The sequence below is a fragment of the Passer domesticus genome, chromosome 5 (genome assembly GCF_036417665.1).
Source record: "Passer domesticus isolate bPasDom1 chromosome 5, bPasDom1.hap1, whole genome shotgun sequence".
NCBI lineage: Eukaryota > Metazoa > Chordata > Aves > Passeriformes > Passeridae > Passer > Passer domesticus.
Window position 1 is genome coordinate 44,472,785 of NC_087478.1, and position 21,830 is coordinate 44,494,614.

At 40.1% G+C, this 21,830-nt stretch overlaps 1 protein-coding gene across 14 annotated transcripts in view; it reads right to left on the reverse strand.

Annotated features, from left to right (window-relative positions):
- The window catches only part of ANKS1B (ankyrin repeat and sterile alpha motif domain containing 1B), a 407,204-nt gene that overhangs the window by 22,757 nt on the left and 362,617 nt on the right, over positions 1-21,830 (reverse strand). For 8 of the 14 annotated variants that reach the window (XM_064419814.1, XM_064419816.1, XM_064419815.1 and 5 more), the window contains 4 exons: positions 21,591-21,770; positions 10,413-10,487; positions 5,171-5,299; positions 959-1,030 (listed from right to left, as the gene is read on the reverse strand). In XM_064419814.1, the coding sequence (XP_064275884.1) occupies positions 959-1,030; positions 5,171-5,299; positions 10,413-10,487; positions 21,591-21,770 (456 nt within the window). The remainder of the gene's footprint in view (positions 1-958; positions 1,031-5,170; positions 5,300-10,412; positions 10,488-21,590; positions 21,771-21,830) is intronic. The other 6 variants (XM_064419824.1, XM_064419813.1, XM_064419819.1 and 3 more) reach the window with 2 other exon arrangements.

The window sequence follows — 21,830 nt, forward strand, 5'->3', positions numbered from 1 at the left end:
AAATGCTTGTCTGATTGCATGGATTTCACACATCTTCCAGCTTTCTGGATGTCTGAATGTCACCTCTGGTGCTCAGAGACATCTTGCACAAGAGACATGTCATACACACAGGAAAAGATTCTGTTCATTCATCTAGGTAATTGTACATGTTTGGTAGATTAGCAAACAATTATTTTCATCATTAATTAATCATGCCGGTCCATGGTATGTTTACCATGGCTGTGAACAGGTGTGCTCTTATTACAACTACAGCTGGGAATATCAGTCTATGGCTTGTTTAGAGTTGCCAGCAGGCAATGTTTCTTGGAGATAGACTACTGTAATTTTCTACAAACCAGTATCAGGCCAAAGAGCCACAGGAAAATATATTCTTAACAGTCTGAAGGAAACCTAGCTGCTTTTCCACCATCAGATGAAACTGAGTTAGACCCCACTTCACCTTTTAATCAAAAAGCGTATAAGTAACTAGTAATTAAAGGAAATACTCATGTGAGTAAAATTATCCATAGGATTATGTGACTGTTGGATTAGACCACATGTAAAAAACAATGTGTTTGGTAACATGTTATATATTTACTACTACATATTTAACATTGAAAATTCAATCTAGATTATCATATAAAAGCTACAAATTCTGTTTATAAAACAATTGGATATGGGCATGCTTAAATTGTGTGGACAGTACTTTGAAACATACTCAAAGATTCATGAAAAACATAACACAAACATTTGGGGTTTTTTGTTAGAAACAACGTGCAAAATAAAAATTTATCTTTAAATTTTGGTATTACTTCAAATTAAGATATAAAACAGAATAGATTTCCTACTGAATATCAATGTAAAGGCAAGGAAAGGAAATGGATAACAGTAAAATTACAAAAGCAAAAAGGGTACAGTACAAGCAATCACAGTTATTTAATACTATTACAATAGAGAAGGAGTAGGTTTACAAACTTACCCTCATCTTTGCACATGCATCCTGTGTTGACTCTGTGCCTCTTAACTCTTTTACCAGCATAGAACCTAAATACTGGAACAAAAATCCATTGAACTTAGATTAACTGAAATTCCGAAACTGACAAACATCTGCAGAAATGCACAAAAAATGCTTAGAAAACCTAATGGTAGCAATCAATTTCTTAACATATGGCTTTAGATCTTTTTTACTCTGCAACACTTTGACAAATCATTTAAACTAATGTGTTTATCAACCCATGAAACAAGAATGCACAGCAACAAGTATATTGAATTAGCTGGAGCTCTTTAAAACAATATCTGAAAGTCTTCTAGCTTATCATTTTAGTTACTGAAACAACAAACAAATACTACAGATTCCATCTTTAAAAACCCATTTGATTATGAAATGGAGAATTTGCCTTTTTTAGGTACCATCTGCCAAACTCCCATTGTTATGTGCGCAAACACGTGGACGAGAAGTCCAGCAGTGATCTTAACCTCAGTGTACCCAATCTGTAACTAATTTATGTGCAGATAGAGACAATAAATCTGTACTAAAACTAGCTTAAACCATATTTCTTCCTAAGGAAAGGCTGACCCTGAGCTATTACTTTGAAGCCCTGAGTGATCTGGAGGAGGCTGTGTGAGAGGAAGCAGCAGGGTGCTGTGTCCTGGCTCAGCTCCATCCCTGGGAGGATCCTGCCCATCTCCAGGGGTAACAAGGCAGGCAGTGCCTCAGTGACACAGCCCCTGTGCTACAGGCTCTCCCTCCCTGTGTCACTTGTTGGCACACACAGTCTGAGCCCTCCTGCAGCCTGCAGCAGCCTCTGCTCCCCTGAGGTCTCAGCACCGTGGCTGAATGGTGCCGCTCCTCCAGGGATGGAGCTGGCTGCATCATCCCTGCCATTCCCTAGCAGCGAGGGCTCTTGTTAGGGCTGCCTGGGCTGAACCAAAGGCACACCATGCTCTGCATTTCTCCTGTAGGTGCCACAGGCACCTGTGTGCTCTTAGGGCTCAGTGCAAATGGGACATTGCTGAATTTCTGTACGATGTCACATGCAAGTCTGGCTTAACTGAGCAGAGCACAGCAAGGCCCCTCTCACCCGCTCTTCCCCAGGCACAGGGAAGTCTCTTCCTGTGTTCTCACTGCAGCACAAGGCTACAGCTTCTCCTAAGTCTCCAGTTCTAAGTGAGTAACATGGGAGCTGAAGGTAAGTCATGCCACTGTGAGAATATGGTAAGTAGGCTGCAGGAGGAGAGAAAACCTTTCCAGAGGATGCTGCAACCCACCTCTGCTGACCTGTCTCACTCTACCAGAATGCCTCCTCTTGGAAACAGCTGACCCAACCAGAAGGTGAACCAGCTTCAGCTTAGACAAGAACCTATCAAAATGAACTTCAGTTACTGATGAAAGCAAGCTGGAACTGAACACAGAGTGTACTGATTCAGTACTCTGGTCTCCTGACCTAAACTGAGACATTTTCTTTAAAGCCTTCAGTTTACACTGTGTATGGCAGGAGCCTCTGACCTGCAAGAAAATGCATAAATATTTCAATGTAGACAGTAGCCAACACAGCAATTAGTGAGAAACACTTTATAGGGCATTATAAATGGGCCAGTGAGCAACATCAACACCACCAGATAAGCACAAGCATAAAGGAATGAATGAAGGGCATTCCTAGAGGACTGCAGATGTGAAAGATTCATAAACTGAGCAGCTGTGAGTCCAGCTGGGGGCTCGCTAGTGATGTGAATAGGGCTTTGGGCATTAATTTGATGGGACAGTTTGATGCTGCCCTTGAAGAAAAACAACATATTTAAAGCAAGCTCTGAAATTAGAAGAGTAAACAAAACCATATTGAACTTAACTGTATTTTCTCTGAATCCTGCTGTCTGACACATCTGGAGTCTTTACCCTTCTCTGGGCAGGTTGCAATTAATAACTTCAATTTTTTGGTTGGTTGAGTATTTTTTGTTTTGCTTTGGGGGTTATTTGGTTTTTTTTCCTCTCATTTTTTATAGACTACAGTAAAACAAATCGGTTTTTTCCCTGAAAGCTACTAGTTGGTCAGGCACCAGGGTAAAAAAGCAGTGCTTTTTGCTTACAGTAGAAGAGGAAGAAAGAGACAAGAAGGAGAGCACCTGTCCCACCTGCACAGCAGCAAAAAGCCTTAGCTGAAGGCATTCAGAAACGCTTCCCAAGGTGGAATGTGGAATAGACACACAAACCACAGCAGTACCATCCAATTTAGTTGTCAGAAAAATCTGAAACTCTTGGAAGAAATTTTGCTTCCTTTTGACTTTCTGAGCCTTTGGATACTGTTCTTCTCAAACGCCCAGGGCATGTGGGAGCAATACAGAGAACATCCAACAGTTTAACTGATTGATGTGGCATAGAGTGAAAGCTACCTCAATTATAACTTACAAGCCAGGGTTTTACTCCATGAAGCTGAGGTCAGTACAGCTCAAGGAGCTGAAACAAAGGGGTGACACATGGTCCTTAGGAAAGGAAGGTCTTTTCTTAATCATTACTAACTTGGATATTCCTGGTCATTTCAACTTCATTTCGTTAATGATCCATCTTGCAATCTACTACAAAGGTTACATTAGATTATGAATTTACTGTTGGATCATGGAAAAAGAGAAAAGGCATTCAAGATAGACACGTTCATGTTCACTTCACTGAGAACTATGAAAAATATTTAAAGAACTAGAAGTTGCTAACCTTCCTTTTCAATCTGAGGTGAGCAAGGAGGTTTTGAACAGTAGGAGAACAAGACTGAGAGCTGGTGAGATGGTCCTTGACCATCTTTCTGAGGAAGGCAGAAGTTCTAGTTACTGTCCAGGGATGACCACTGCATGCATGGCAATTTTTAACCCCATGAGGGTCAATGGAAGATACAGATGTGCTCCAGAAAGAAAGGTCTGTAACACTCCTTCTGCCCCTCCTCAGAGGGAGCCAGGCTCTGTCTCACCTGCATTTAATCTCTAATTCCTACCTTCCCAGATATGCTTTAAATCCGATCCTGCAACCTGCAACCTCCAACTGTTCGCCGAAATGCAGCAGTATTTAGTGAATAGAGCATTATCCTAAAAAGCACCAAAGATCCAAGACCTTCAAGTGAAGAGGATCTCAACCCCACGTCCTGGACCAGCAGTTAACTCCCAGCTATCATCCTAAAGTCACTGCAACTACTGAGTCCCTTTCCTTTGTACATAAGCCAGCCATAAGGCGGCCACCTCCAGAGAGGACAGACAGTGGGCTGGCAGGCACCTTCAGCAGCTCCAACAATGCTTTCCAGCAAAGTCAGAAGGGGACATGCAAGCATTTAAAAAGCTGGGCTGAGGTACCTCTTCAGCTCCCCAGAAGCTCCAGTTCCCCCATCCCTGTTGACAGGCAACTCAAAATTTCAGAAAATTGTTTTTCATTAAAAAAAAACCAACCAAAACACCTTCCAATGACTTTCTGTACCACAGGAGACCTTTCTCTCCTCCACAAACATCTATAACAGCCAGAGAAGACTAATTGTCTTTAGTTGTAGAGGGAAGCTCCATTTCTCCAGGGATGGGAAGTGGTAACTGCCTGCAGCCACACAGAGATAAAAATCAGTATGCCCTGCCCTGATGGAACTGACTGCTACTGGTACTTCAAGCAGCCATCAGGCTGGGAGAGGTCTGAATGTGCCCTTGCTCCACAGATGGAAAACACCTGGGACTCTCACCTCCTTTTTCTCTATTGAGGGTGGGACCCTCACCTCCTTTTTCTCTATATCCTTTCCCCAAAATACCTGTTTAAAGTTCAAGTGAGGCAGCACTAACTGCTGTGTACACAGCATGAAGGCAAGTATGAGGACTCCATATTATGTTTTATTATTCTTTCATAACTACTAGACAGGGATTTGTAAGAGATTAAAAGTAGGGGTGCTTGCTCTCACTGTCACTTCAACAACACTTAGCCACTTACTCATAGTGCTCTTTCCCTAGCACTAATGCCAAATGGACTGCAATGTATCACACAATTCATAGCAAAAAAGTACTGTGCATCCTTGTTTCTCATTTATTACAATTACAGTATTTCAGAAATAGTGACCTGTTTCTCTAAAATTGACTCAAAAAATATTATAAATGAAAGTAAAACACAACAGCCTATCAAAATCCAAGTTTAATATATCTATCTACCCCAAATCAAACCACTGAATTTATCAACACTTACAAAGGCTTTATAATCGCATGACTGGAAGATGAGTTTCTCTGGGTGATGTTGCCAATATTGTACAGGCGTTGATGCTGTGGCTTCATTTGGAGGTCGCAAGGTAATTGAAGGCTCTCCCCAGTCTCCTGTCTGAAAATCACAGTTGTTCAAGATGTAAGAGTATGTGCAGGCAAATTCACTATAAAGTAGCCCTCCGCTGTTGTGCTCAATTAACAAGGATTTATTTTCTACACACAGAGTCATGTTACTAAAATAAGGGAACACAACTCCTACAACATTTTTCATGATTTAATTTATAGTCCAAAGTCATCTACTGTAGTGTTTAATGAGGCTTTAATTAAATCTCTCTGCTTTGAGAATAAAATCATTAGGCACCGGAAATGTTCCTTAAAAACAAGTGTTTACAATACATACATGAGGATGAGAGCACTTGAAAAAAATCATGAGATGCACAAAAATGACTTTCACAAATTCTGCTATGTGTTTTACAAGGTTTTCTGCACAGTTAATATGCCTTCCATTATCCAGCTCATATAACCAATAACTAACTTTCCTAAATGGCTAAATAACACAGACTTTACTTTGATCTGAAGACTTATTATACATTCTTCAAACACACAAGGCATTCTTTAATCTCTTTGCGAATATTTACTTTGATCACCTTCTCTTGATGCCTCATTGTGGAGGTACTAACATTGTCCTTCCACATTCATCATTCTCATTGATATAGGAGATTGCCTTTCTGAGCTGTCATCTCCCCTCTTTCCTCAAAGCCCTCAGAGAACACAGGTAGGAGAGCAGCTTGCTGCCAATCACACATACAGCACACTTTTCTTCCCTCCAAAAGAGCCAATGCAGGCATCAGTGCAGGAATGCCCCAGCCTGCCACTGCTGCTCTGGGTCTCACTTGCCATTGTGTATTTTTGGTCATGGCTCCATAGGACCTGAACTGACCTCTCCTTAGGGGCTCCTTCTACCTTGCAGGTGCATGCATGAGCTCACTTTAACTGAAAATGACCCATGCATGGACTTCACCTCTTCCTAAGCCCTCTTCCCTCTGCCACCACTCCTACTTCTCTCCTGTCCTTTCTGATCTGGACTGCCTCTCAAATCCCCTCTTCTCACAACTCTCTCTTTTTGCAATTACACTTGCCCTTTATGATCCTCCTTCTCCTACCCATTCTCTCTCAAACTATTTTACCCCTTCCTATATGATTATTTCAGTTTGGATTATGCTACTTCTTTCTTTACCTGCACTTATCTTTGTGTATTTTCTAAGTATGTCATATTGTTAAAATATGTGTTGAAGCTGACACGGAATTGTCATCAGCATTTCACACAGAACATGGTTAGAAGTTTAGACTTTTACAGCAAAAAGAAGTTAAGCATCAAAAACACATGAAAAAAATCTTATTGAAGACGTTCAAAGTCTTGCAATCTATCACATCTTACTAATTAAGTCAGGACAGAGTAAACAGAACAAGTACATCATTTTCATGTGTCACAAAATAACAAAATGACACGCATTTGCACAGCTCTGCAATGGAAAGCAAGAGATAAATCTGGAAACATCAACATTACCCTGCCAATATGGCAACTTCAAGCAAGAGAACATCATAAAACAAGTCAAACCTAGTTAGTTACTCTTAGCACCATTAGCAAATCTACCAATTACACAGTAGTGTAATTTCTGTTTTGCCTAGTTAAGTTGCCTATATGCCATAGATATGACTTCAGCATCAGAATTTGAAAGGAAAGCAGCAGAAGCAATTGCTCCAATTTTTGGCAGTTTATATCCAAAAAAGTGAATCCTTCCGGCCACTAATGCATAAAAACATTCTATCTTATTTAACCTGAAGGGGGAATTTGATTTCTTTATGAGGCAGCTCTTCTCATAAAATAAAATTTCCATCATATTACAAGGGGCAAGGATGTGCATCCTTATTAGTGGAATCTGTCTTTCACAGTAAGAGAAGATGGATTGCACCCATCACAAATTCTCACAGTGTGCTCAGCTGCCTCTTATGAACTGCTCAAGGCCACAGCTAACACACCACTTGATTTAGCTCTTTTTTTCCTCCTAATAAAGACACACTCCTGCATGTTCTGTGTAAGGAAGCAGAGCTCAGGTACATCCTGGCCATTTAGCAAAAGGTTCCTGTGTGGACAGGGAGTAAATTCAGGACAGAAAAGCTACAAAGGTACAGCTTTTGACCACTGGTTTCTCTACCACGGAAGCACAGGGATGGCCATGAGGCAGGACCAGAACTCCTACCGAACAAGTGACCAGGGGTAGTGCTCCAAACCCTTCTGTTGTACTGCTCTGCAGGTGGCTTTCCTCACATGCAGGAAAGGGATAGCATTGGCAAATTAAGCAGGGTACATAAAGAGTAAAGTGAGTACATAATTTCACAGTTTGTTTCCCTTTTGTACATTAAATATGAAAAGCATAGAAAATTGCATTGTTTCTGTTTGTAAATAAAGGGCAGAAAAAGGGGAACAATTATTACCTCTTGTTTTGGCTCAATTTGATAAAGAAATGAGAAATAATCTTCAACCAGGCTAATAAAACTTGTGTATGAGACACTTAGAGAGGGATTGTGTGGAGACCATGTTTGTATCCATTGAATGCTCTATAAATAATCATCTTACTACCTACTCCTTTTAAATTAGACAAAACAGAATTGCCAAGATTGCTATATGTATCTCTAGGATGTTCTAAACATGCAACAAAGCTGAGTTTAGGGGAAGGCAGACATACAGGACTTCTGCTGATCCTGTGCCTTGTAGAGGGAGCAGCTACTAAGAAAAGTTTATAAAATTAAACACATAGATATAGATTATTATGATGGATGAAGAAGCTGTTATACATAGTCAAAATTTCTTTTACAGCTGTATCATTGGTTTTTTTTTTAATATTCAGCAGAAGTGCCTCCCGGTTTCCTTTCCTTTTGCTTCTTACCAAACTCCTTAGACTTTTAAACAGTACTACTGTTAGTATTCATAACCTATTTAGGCTGAGTTGTAACAGAGTAGTCTCCAAAGCCCAGATCCATGAAGATGTTCAGAAGTGTAATCCCTATTACATTTTTTTTTTTTCTTTAGGGAAGACACACTTTAAAACAAGATTTAGAGAGCTAAATACCTTCATAAATCCATGTCTAAAAATGTCACCAAGAGGAAAGGGAGCTTCTCAGCTGACTGGCTCTAGACAAATACTGAAATTCTGAGATTTAGGATATAATGATGACAGCTAACATAAAATAAAATACAAAATAGGACCATCTTTGACCTAGAGAAGACTTGCAACCACAAGGCTCAAGTCAGGGTGGAAAAATATTAATTACTAATAGTCCTAAATCTGAGGAGTTGATGTGGAACAATTTATGGGTGATATATTGAGGTTCAAGTCCCTCATACGCACCTAATACACTTTTCAAGCAGCACAGAAACGTTAATAAATTGCTGTGCAAGACCAACTATAATGTTTGATTTAAGTTTTAAAAATAGATATGCTAGGATAAGGATTTTCTGGTTTGAATATTTAATTTGCAATTATAAGAAATAATCAAACATTTAAGCTTATGTATTTTTTATGACACAATATACGGATGAAGATATTTATCTCTCTGATGAAGTAGAAAGGCAAGAGATAATTTCTTCCTCATCTAACTTTACAGCTCATCAGACAGCTGTGCAATTTATCACATGGTTTTTTCTGTACTGCCTGTGGTTTAGTATTCTAACCTCCCTATGACTTTAACCAGCACCTTTCCTCTCACTGGCCTCCGCTAATTTGAAAAAGAAGATCTTTTGCTCCACATTTTGTGGATAAAGAATTTATAAGCAGAAAATGGTCTCAAGGCAGATACCACCATAGTGGTAAGAATTCAATCCTTTTGCAATGACAACTTTTAATAGCCTTAGAGACCAATACCTTGTGCTCTTGCAGTGTTTTCTAACCCCAAAAACGGGCAGATACGCAGTTCTCAGTGCTCTGGAAAGGGCTGGATGCTTGATGTCAAATGAGCTAGAGAAGCAGACTACACCTATTATATTCTCTACATTTTTTTTCTGCAATTGCTATCCATTTTCCTATCTCATCCATTTTCTGAGAAATGTATTTGACTCATATTAAAGGCACCTGGATGCAGAGATAGTCGCAGATAAGAAGTAACCTCAATAAATCTGCTACAAAAATCTAACACCTCCCTCGTCTTTTTATAAAAATGTCACATTAAAAAGCCTCTGTGCTAAAAGGAAGAAAAAGTCAAGAAGGCCTGGTTTTGAGTGGTTTGAATGTAGTTATTTTTAACAAGGACCACGTCTTATAACTTTTCACCTGTTAAGCCTTATGCCTGCTTATGGTAACGTGCATTAGTCACCATGACAACAACAAATTTGAGCATACACGGATACAACAGTTCTGGATGAAAAATTTATAACTTTTTCCTGTAAAAATTTTAAATGTTCTGTAGATGAGTTGAATCCTCGTTATTAGCTTGTGTTTTAATTCCTAGAGTAAGATTTTTTTTAGCCCCTAAAATGTTTGGCTTTGAAATAATGGAAACAGGCTCATGGTGTACTTCAGATTTAAAATACTTCTGATGCTCGGTGGCCAAAATGACCCCTCTCTGGCAGAAATGTTCCAAGGAGGCATGACAGAATGAGAAGAAATCTTCAGCTGCTCTCAAATACTCTGCTGAACAACTGGTTGCCATCCTTACCACACCATAGAATGGATCATGAGTGCGCAGCACTCATGACTGCCGCAGAAGTGCCAAAACCTCAGGGCACCATCAGCGTTACTTCCCATTCCCCCAAAGTGCCTCTGCAAAGGCAGTGTGCAACCTCAGCTGGGCAAAGCCTACAGACCGACACAGAGAGGGCAGCAGGACACACGGCGGGGGCGAAACTGTGCAAACCGAGCCGTTTACACGGTTTCCCGCTTCGGAAGAGGGAGCGAACAGAAACACGAGGAACAGAATCCAAAGCTGCCCCCGGGTGAGACGGCCACCGGCGGTGCCCCCGTCCCGCAGGCACGCACACCACGGAGCCGACACACGGCAACCACACGGCACGGAACACGGATGGATGCGCGCACACACGGACCCCAAACAGGGCCCACAAGGTACGGACTGCTCTCGTCATTTCAGCGACACGACACCCGAGATAATAACACCACGGCAACAGACTGTACATCCATGGAGGGACAACATAGCCGTTCATCGCTGTATCTTACATTATGAACCTGATGGATCGATGAGAAAGGATATCCTGCATTCTGGTTGGTCCAGATCTCACAGACCGAAGACTGCTAATATAAACAGAAAACTGTATCTCATCTTGTAAATATTAATGAACTGTAACTGCCAAAAGGCAAGAATAATTAGGAAAAGGTTTGCAATAATACTAAAGAAGGAAGTAAAACAGTTGTAAAAGGTAATTCTATTATTTATTTGCTGACAAAATATTTTTGGACTGACAGAAAAGAAACATAGCTTATTCAGAAACTTTAGAAGATGCTTCAGACTGTGAGTACAAGAAAACAGTTTAGTCAGAAGTGCTCATGATGTAGAGATAAAGTTAAGCAAGCATAAATAGAAACTGCCTAGAGCAGAAGAAATATTGGTTACTTTCAGTTTTTGGCAGGGAAGAAGTTTGAAGTCAACATCCCAAGTAAGTTTTGAGACTTAAATCTCTCTCTGTTGCAGCCATTCACAGGGAGAAAGGAAGGGAAAAATCTGGCAACACGATCAACAGGAAAAATACATTTTCTTTATAACAATTACCAGAAATGAATGCATAGCAATTTAGTGAAGCAGCTGCCCACCATCTCCTTCCAACAACAGTCCCTTTGCATACTAAGATACAGATAATATTACCTTTGGCATTGACCATGACCCCAGTGTGTAGACGAAAGGTTTCAGCCTACCCTCTACATTATCGTACAGAGAATCTGTAGTAGCAAAGCAAAGTAAGCATCTCTAGCAAAAGCAGCAGAACCAGGCAAGCACAGCATTCACCAGCATCTTTTATATATTTCCTTGTTTGGACAATCATCAATAAAGCATCTGTGGCACCTCAGCAAAAGCTAAGATAACATTTTACAGTAGCCAGGCAACTAAAACAAAGCATCAGACATAGGATCTGCCCACGCTATCTTCAGCAGGCAGCAACAAAAGGCAATAAACAGACATGAAAAATGCAACTGCAGCATCCAGAAGAGATAGCAATTAATATATCAGTAATTTAACAACAACAAGAACGTGCATTGCTGGTTTTTGTCAGCAGCAGCAGGAATTTAGCACTAATGCTCAAATCAACCCGAAGAAGTGCAAGTCTTCTTAAAATATGACTCTTGCTCTTACCTTTTGTGGCCTGCACCCTGGCTGGTGACAGAACAAGTTACCACTTCTATATACTGTCAGGGAAAACTGGCATCCTCTGGACTGACTAAAGAGTGCTGCCAGACAGCCTGGTGGCTGTCTAATGTTGTTAATTGTCCCTAATTTCCTTCATCATCTGAAATGCATGAGCACACATCCCTTCCTCCAGCTTCAGTAATTTTAAAACTTTCACTTATGTAGTTAATTCCATCTCCCTCATCTTGTTTTCGAAGTTCTTTGCTTTTCTTTCCTGATCTGCAGGGCTCTACATTTTGATGGCATTAGCTAATTAAAACTTTGACTTTTTTTCCAGTCTTCTACCTCATCTCCTGCAACTTGCTACAAACTAGTCCTGCTCCATTGATGAACACATAGTCTTAGTGCAAGGCCAGCAGCAAAACACTGCTGCAGCTTCTTCTGCTGTGCCATCCTTAGGACATTGCACTAGTCATTACCAATGACCTTTTTCTGTGTATGTCAAGCAAACTGACTTCTGGATATTCTGGCCATACCCCATTGCTGTGGTGCCTGTATCTGTCTACCTGAGTTGGGGAAGATTCCTGAATAGGAATCCACGGCAGAAGATTGTGCCTCTGCTTTGCAAGAGAAGAGCAAAGAAAAGGCATTTCCACGTCTGCCCAAACATCTGGTAATCAAGGTAGTCAAGAAAACTGACAGCCCTGTTATTTGTATGCACTGAGGCACCGAAAGCAGGAAGGGATGCAGCAGGATACTGCATGCTGGCAGATGTTTTATTTCTCCCCAGCACTGGCAAGGGGTTGCCATGATGCTGCCACATCGTGCAGCCACTTCTCAGCATCATGATATTCTTGAGACAAAAGTGTGCTCTTAAATCCTACCCCTCTCAAGGACTTGACTTTAGGCATTGGCATGGGGCCTCAGCCAGCTCAGTCCTTCAGCTGCCCTGCTGCTAACTCAGGGACAGGGAGCCCTGCAGCATGTACGTGCCCAGGCATCAAGTTGCTCCATTTAAAAAGAGGGCAGTGAATGAATCCTCTCTTACACATGTCAGTGGTACCCATCTGGCCCCTCCCAGCCCATCTTTTCCCAAATGGAAGCACACAGGTTTTGGTGCAAGTCTCTGCTTCAAGAACTATTGAAGTGAACTTCCCCCAGTAAAAAGATTTACCTCCAGAATTACAGGTTTGAAGGATTTAGGCTTAAGTGAAACCATTTTTAAATACAATCAACAGTATATCAAGCAGACCAGCAGAGACTGAGAATTTGCCAGAAGTCCACAAAGGCCCAGTCAGAAGGGCAGCAGTGGAAAAGTCATTCCTCAGTTTTGCTTTCACTAATGTTTAAATGACTAAGGTACTGAAATGCAGTGCAGATGGAACATTAATTTTATGGATGGTAATGAATTCAAATTCAGAAATCAACCTTTTCCTTACACCATATATAGCATTTACTATATGCATAGTTTATATCTTCAAAGTACATAAAATTTTAAATGAATTATGAAATACCCAGGAGAAGTACCTAAAGTCGTATACCCCTGTGGTGGAGAGGAAGGAACCAAGGCAAGGAGAAAGGTTAAGTGATTATCTGAGGCCAAAAAATAGGCAGTAGAAAGAAGAATGTGGATTAGGCTTCAAACACTCACAATTTTCAGCTCCCAAAACATATGCTCTCAAAAAAACCCTAAAGAATTCAATCTGTGCATACACTTCCACCACGATAAACACAAATACACTTGGGCACCCAATACCACTGACACAGAGGTTCTGTGAAAGAGTTTAACGAAGAACATTTTCCAAAGTAATATGGCAAGAAGAGCAAAACAATAGCATCATCTATTGCCTGATTATTATCAAATATGCCCTTATCCTAAAACTTCCCAAAAGATAAATGCTTATGAGTAATGTCACAGCAAGTCTCTGCTATCATATCCTTTTTGTGGTGTCCCATGCATAAAAGGTTTCCCTGGGTGAAAAGAATTATCCAGGGAAAACTTTAGGCTTCCTCCTTATAGGCTAGGAAAACATGGCTGATAATCTGAAGAAAGAAAGTGACTATAAGACTGATCATAGAAATCATATGTTTTCTAAGGAGAGGAAAGCAGCAGAAAAGAATGCCTGGACAGCACATACAGGAGCAGCAGGAGCTGTGTAGAAGGCAGTCCAGATGTATTCATTACAGCTCAATGAGTTTCACTCAGTGGCATGTTAGATGTTAAAGATTTATCTAAATTAGGAGTAATTATTCTTGAAAACTCACAGAATACACTAAAGGACCAAAGAAGGGCTAAAAGAGTATTGAAGATGGGAGAAAAGGAAGGTTCAGAAGGTTACAGCCAGCCTAACTGCAGGGACTAGTAAGTGATTAGAAAAGTTTAAAAATCCAGTCATACTCCCTGGTTTTCATGACCTTCTGACATCACTCCTGATGATCTGGCCATCTGAAATAAACACTCAGGAATGTATGTATGCATGTGTATATTTATATCACATTACATTATATCTGTGCATACATTATTGAGAATAACAAACAAAAAGTATAATACTGCCTGCCATGTGCTACCAAGACACAAGTGGCCCAAGTTTCTATGCGCCAAGAAAAATTCAAGATGTTCACAATGAGGTCCTTCAGTATGAATCATCTCAGATCAAATTTCCATCCTGTGTTGGAAAACTGGCCAATTAAATCAGCAGCAGCAAGGAGAAGTACAGCAAGACTTGGACACTGTGTGACTCCTGATGCAGCATGTTTCAAGAATGATTATTGGTATTTAAGCACAAGTGGACTGAACATGTTGAGGCAATCTGCAAGGACCTGCTCCTTGCTGTGGCTTGGAGAAGTGCCAGTGCTCTCTAAGGAGGATCCAGAAGTGAGGGACTCCTCAGAATGGGGTAAGAACTGAAAACAGCTCTGATGAACTACAGAGCAGTCACATGAAATTTAGTAGGATTATATGGAGAAACAAAATAGCAAATAAATTAGCAAAGTGATTTAGGTTGGGGGAGGTCAAAAAAGACTTGAAAATTTCAGTATACTTCAAATTAGAAAGAGCAGTCTTTCAAAAGAATAAGGACATAAATCACAGGATAATTCATGCTGCAAGGAAGTTCAGGAAAGCTCCATTCCAACTCCAGCTCAATGTAGGAGCAGCTGTGAGATGAGACCAGATTTCTCAGGGCTTCATCCTGAAAACCTCAACGACAGAGATTGAACAGACTCTGCGAACAACCTATCCCCCTTTCCTGTCCATATGGGCAGAAAATTCCTTGTGGCACCCAGAGTCCCTCTTTCAGTCCTAGTACCCAAAGCCACATCTTCCCCAGGAGCCGTGGCTGTTCAGACTCTCCTCGGAGGACAACTGCTTCAGGTCCCAGCCATCCCCAGTGGCCCTTTGCTGAATTTCCTTCTCCCATATAAAAAGCCTCAGGTACTTAATAAAAGTAGATGCTGCATCCCTAAATGCTCTCAAAGCTCTGGAGAGAGCTTGCCTTACTAGCAGAAATAACTGCAAATTCTCCTTCCAAAAAAAAAATAAAAATCTTCAGAGATGAAGAGTGAAATTTGAAATTCGTATTTCTTTTAGAGAAGCAGAAACTCAAAATAGCACTTCTTATTAGAAGAATTACATGTTTTGCATTGGTGTATTTCTTCCTCTTCTCCTGAAAATACTTTACATGAAAATTTCCAGACAACAACTGGGCCCCTAGGACTGACTCTCTTGCAGGCAAGAGGTGAGCTCCTTCTCATTGACAATACCCCTTCTGCTGGTGCTGCCAGCTTCCAGTGTATCCCAACCTCTTAGCCTTGCAGGGAGGATACAAACTTCTGGACAAACACCAAGGAAGTTTTATGAGACTACAGGTATCTACCTTTCTTCTAAAAAATATTCCCAAACAAAAAAAAATGCTCTTTCAGAAAAGCACTCTAAACTCTAAGCACAGCTTATTTCCACCAGATCAAAAATATAAATGTAAGATATTAAAATTCAGTTTTCATACAATTTTTTCAATGCAAACCTTCTAGTTCACAAGACCAAGTGTGAAAACCAGTAAATTAATAAAGAACATTTGTCCTTTTCCTGGCGTGATATTTACACTTAAAGTTTGGATCATTAATACTGAATATAGAAGAGGCTTCCTTAATTCCATTTGCTGAAACAGCTTGTAGGAATGATCCACCTCACATCAATTCAGTTCTAAAATATTAGCTTCTGTAACATTCTTGAAAAAATTCTCTCTCTCTATTCAGGCACAAATTAAGAAGACTTCTTATAATGCCTTTATTGGTTTACTTGTCCATTGCCCAGAGAAGTGTTGGATACCCCACCCATGGAAGTGTTCAAGGCCATGTTGGATGGGGCTTTGAGAAACCTGCTCTAGTGGGAGGTGCTCCTGCCCAGAGCAGGGAGGTTGGAACTAGATTATCCAACCCAGTGATGGTTCTATAATTCTATGAAATACACGATTCTCAAGGGATCTACGAATGAAAACAAGCTGAAATTTACAGATCAAGATCCAGCCATCTATGGTGTTTGCACCTACGTGAATTACAAATCCAATGCCAGCAATAGATGTAGTTAAGCATTTTTCTTTTGATGTTAAATTGAAGGTCATCACAGTTCAGTCATCTTTCCATATTAAAAATATAACGCATCTAAAATATGAACCTTAGATAATTTTGTTTGTATTTGACTTTTTATTTTAGATAGCTGTCTATTTATCTTCCCAACATAAAATATTTTATGCTTAGAAAAAAAGGAAATAAGTAGCCTAAGAAGTAACAAGAAAATGAATCTAGATGACCATATTTTTTAATTTATTGCTTCATAAATCAACTAGTAAAGAATTCTGTCATTTCATGAGTAATTTCAACCATTGATAAAAAAAAAAAAAAAACAACTTCTTCACTGCTACTTAGATAATCTCATTTTACACACCAGTATTCTCTTGGGCATATTTTTCCTCACTTACAGTAATATTTAAATCCTTCAAAAGCAGAGCAGATGAGAAAACAAACACGAAACAAGTAAATAGAAAATGTCATACTGTGGTTTAAAGTTGCAAAACTAAAGATGACTTCTTTATTTTAGGCTCCTTCAATCTTTCTGTATCATCTTATACAACCTGCAACATCCCTGTATGTCAGCTTTCCTAAATCACAGCCCCACAGTGCACTGGAAATACAAATGCATTAGTATCTGTGAGGTATTTGGAAGACATTGCTGAGTTGAAAGTATTATTTCAGAAAGAAGCAAAATTATTTCACTATTTTAATATAAATTTGCCTTTGCTAATTCTGTTTTTTGTTTTTATGACATTTCTGCTCTTCTGTTAAAGAATCTGTTGTACTAAATCCATTTAAATTATTTACCCTGCATATCAATTCTAACCCAGCAATGAATTATTGTATTTTACAAAATAATATTAAAAGGTAGAATCCCAAAAATCAGGACAGATTTACTTCACACTTACTGTGCAGTCATTACAATGACCTTACATTGAAGCCGTCTTGCATTTTAAGGAAAAAAAAACATTTAAATTAAAAAAGCATTTAAAAAAAACTCCAAGAGCCATCTGACCATGTGAGTGAAGCACCCAAAAAGGCTTTCAAAATTAAGTCTGAGTTCAGCAACTCTGGGAAAGAAATTCTGTCAGCCTTTGTGAATAAATTTTTCAACTCTCTCAGATCTCAAAAAGATCTCTTCCTTCCATGACAGCCCTGTGGGATGCCCATACTGGCCATGACTAAATTTATTCTACTAGAAAGCTTACTCTGACTCACTGCCAGTTTGTCCTGCCAGAGGCAGACACAGGCTGGAGCTGTCCCCAGAGAGGCTCCCAAGAGGACAGACCTCTCCCAGCCCGGGCTGTGCCGCAGGTTCAGGGCGTGTCACAGCACCAGGGGACACCTGCCCCAGCTCTTCTTTTGCAAGGAGAGCCATGGGCAGGGGTGCTTTCTGCACCTCCCTGCATGCCTCCCATGGGAAATATGTTTTTGTTGCTCACTCCTGGCTCAGGGCAGGGTGCAGAGTTCAGACCACCACGGCAAGAGGTCTTATGGACCAGGGTGGCTGAAAGCACCTTATGCCACTGGCTGGCACAACAAATAGCCAGTGCCTTGGGGCTGGCAGTCTGGAATATGCTTGCAGCTAGTATCTAAAGCTTCTCTCCAGCCTGGAGAATTGAAAATCCTAAAAAAGGTGATGTTTTGACTGATGTCTTTTATGACTCCTTTCAACCTCCAAAGTTCTTCCCTGCACCTCTTTCAGGGGTGAATAAAGAGCCCAATGGCTTCAATGGGACTCCTCCTCCTATTTGATTTTGGTTCCAAAGTACTCAAGCTTTGCGTGCATTATTTCAGTTCTATTTTAAAGGTTTAGGCAATCTTAAGAACAACCTGAGCTATTTTAAACTACGTTAATTTGATCATACTAACCTACTGTTTGCAGGCTCAAAATTCAACATCCACAGCTAATGATGACTCAGACTACTAATTTCTTCCTAGATTTTTTTTCTCCTTTTTTTCTTGGAAAACAAACCATCTCACAACCTTCTGTATTACCATTTTGGCAGTTATGACTTATACAACCAGACATCACAGACTTTCGGAGCTGGATGATCAATGGGGGGGGGTTGGATGACCAAACCTATTCCATTGGGGAATCTAAATTGGTTAGACTCATTGTTTATATTACAATTTTTCCCTTAGGGCACAAATAGTCTGGTAGGGAACTGTAAATGAAGGTACATGCTGGCCTTGAGACAACACCACCCACATTAAGTAAATTTAAATCAGTGCTTCCTCCAGGAAACAAAGAGTTGTATTACTTACAAGCAGATTTGATTATGGTTTGGAGAACTGTTTGAACACATCTAGCACATCAAAGGAAAACAGATTTAGGCTGCTGTACTCATTGTTTAAGAAATACTGGTTGATTGATGCAAAGATCAACATGATTGATGACTCCCTGTAACAGTTTAGTGGAAACACAGGCCACAGTAAAGACAGAAATATCCTGTTTCATCAAAATATCTTCAGATTTTATATTTTAAATTAAGACTAAGATAGTCTCATTCTAACATTTAAAAAAATAAAATCAAGTTCATGAAACCAATACAATAAATCAGCTTGCAATACCATGTTGGCCTCTCTCTTCAAGACCATAAAAACACCCACTAATCTCATCACCCAGAACATACCTAAAACTTCCAAAACACCACAGCATCCAAGATGTCTTTATGCACATTTGTGAACTATAGCATCCAGTACACATGCAGATTCATACAGCAGCATGCAAACAGCCTAGCAAAGAAAGGGTTAAGACAAAAGAACATTCTCAAAGCAATTCAAATAATTCCTCTAGATCATTCTGTATGTGAAAAATATTGTAGCTGGGAAGCTGACTGGTATCAGTTCAGAAGTTGCTGCTGATCTGACACAAGCCAAAGGAACCAGCAAACTGCAAGGAGAAAGTTGCTAGACGAACAAAACCCCAAAAAACCCCACAACATCACAGCAGAAGGTTCATGTTAAGAATCAGTTGGATCTCCTTTACTTTGCAGAAACAATTATTTTACTTTTAATTTCAAAGAGGCTTTGGGGGAAAAGAATGAAGGAAATATAGCTCATTTTGGCACAGCACACATTGCACAAAATAAATTTAAGAAACTATTTTTGGGCTAGAATGGTTGAAGAAATCCCTGATTAGCCTCTTAATGGGGTGAATCCAATTTATTGAGAATGATCACCAGAGGGAGTCATTGACTTTCCCATTAAAGTCAAAGGGAATTTTACATACATCAGGAATGCAGAATTTGGGGACAGAGCTGAAAAAGACTTCAAACAGATTGGAGTTCAGGGAACAACACAAACCATGGTTTTATGGATTTAATCTGAATCCATTTTCCCATTTGGAGTCCCAAAGGATGACAGCTATATTCAATGGTTAAAATTAGAAAAAAGGCACTGAAGTCATCCATTCAGTGGGTACACACCCACAACAACAACAGAAAAGAAACAACCAAAAAACCCCAAAAATCACAAGCAAAAAAAAAACAAAACAAAAACCAATCCCAAAAACCAGTCATCCACTCACCCACCCAACCAACCAAAACCCCCCAATAAACCCCATCAACAAAAAAAATCCCTTAAGCACTTAATTGATTGCACAGGAACTTGGAGTGGTGTAAGTAATAACTGCTCAGTTTTCTCTTTGGACATGTATCAGCCCTTCTGAAAATGCAGTATTCAACAACACAAAGAAAATCTCCAGGTGCCATTTATTAGAGTATGCCATACCTCTTGGGAATATCAGTAAAATAAAGGAGTGAAATGGAGTAAGAAAGAATTATTAGCATAGGGGTATTTTTTGTTTTGTTTTGTTTTATTTTTTGTCTTCAATGCTAGTGACTAACAGAGGTAGTGAGCATAGGGATTTGTGAGCAAAGTGATAAAATGAACTAATTAGACAAACCAGTGTATTCAGCCACTAGCAAATATGCATTTTATGCTCAAACACCTAAATTTCATGACCTTCAAGAAATATTTTCATATTAAGAACCTGTCTTTTCTTTCCTGGACTTCAGCTCAACCATATTCTTGCCACAAAAGCCCAGCAGACTTTGGTTTGAGAACAAGCTCATTCACTCAGCAACTTTCTCCTTAATTCTGTACAAGATTTTATAGCAAAAAATTAGATTAAAAAAGGGCAAGGCAACAGCCCCGCCCAACCAAATACAATTTCACTTCCCTAGAAATTTCCTCTAAACAAATGGAATTCAATTTGTTTGTGTCTTCCCAGGTAATGGCAGCACCTTGTTTTCTTTGTTTTTATTTAATTACTTCTTGTTCATATAATTAGCTGACAGACTGCAGCCTTTTGTTCATTATAATACAGTTATTTGCATAGCTGTTTCCATTTTGAGGCTGAATTTTGGACAGAGGCTCTATTTTGGGTTGTGGCAGGCAGAGCCACTGCTGGGAAGCCTCATGCAGGGAAGCATGCAGCAACCTGGTCCTTCGTGGAATGAGTTGCTCCAGGAACTGCCCTGGCTGCCCATCTGCTTCTGAAGGCAAATCAAAGTCCTGCTTCCAGCATGCAGCATAAGACCTGGCTGTCTTTCATCATCATAGGTATCACTTAAAACCAGTTGAGCTCATTCTAAAGCATTTTCACCAGCAGACTGTCCATGCATAATTTACTGTGCTTTAGATTGAATATTAGGAAAAATGTCTTGACTGAACGGGGTGGTCATACATTGGAGCGAGCTGTCCAGGGAAGTGGTTCAATCATCATCCCTGGAATTGTTCAAAAAACATGTAGATGTGGCTCTCTGGCACATGGTTTAGTGGTGAACATGGCAGTGCTGAGTTAAGGGTTGAAGACCTTAAGGGTCTTTTCCACCCTACAGGGTTCTATGGCATTACTCACTGTATGCTTAATTTAAAGCTATCAGTACTCTTTTAGTGGTTGGGTGAAAAAAATTTAGACATGGAGGCTACCTTAAATTTTCTTTCATGAACAGTTTAACACCCAGTTGAGTCTAGTGCTATTCAAATAATTTTTTGCATAGTTAAATGTTATTTTTAAATAATCAAAGTATATCCCCAGATCACAGTTTTGCAGAATGCTGACCCTTCCCATCAATAAATGCAGCAATCATCACCCTTCAAGTCCTCTGAGTTTCCAGCAGTGAACTGATGCAAGCTTACTTTGATCTAGGTTGCTCAGAATTTCAGGAATCTGCACCTTATTATGAAAATGAGGGGCAGAGTCAGTGCTGGAGGAAGGTGCACAGAAGCCACCTTCAGCTCAGCCTCCATGCATCTAAAGACCCCCAGACCTCTGCGTCTGAGGAGAAATTATACATGAACACATCAATTTACACTGCTTGAAATATAGAGAGCTGGAACAGACAACTTGGAAAAACTGTCAGCTTTCACTGTTTACAACTCAGCCTTCGTATCCAACCCACTGCTGTGGTCAGGATTAGTCCTGTAACCAAAAGCAGCAAGGCCCAACCTTTTAACGGCACCGGTTTTAGTCCTACCTGTGCCATCTGCCTCTCCAGCTTTGACCGGGGAATGTCATCAAAATAGTTTTCATTTCTTCTTCTCCTTGCATCGCCCTGCATGATAATGTGGGGAACGTCCAGGGAGCCACCAGTAGTGAAAGTGCTTTGGCTAAGTGATGGAGACAACTGAGGAGGAGTGTGGTTACCACTGGGTTCCTGAACAGAGAAAGAAAAATGCAGCGTAAGAAGAGCAGCAGATTGCTGACTTCAAATCAC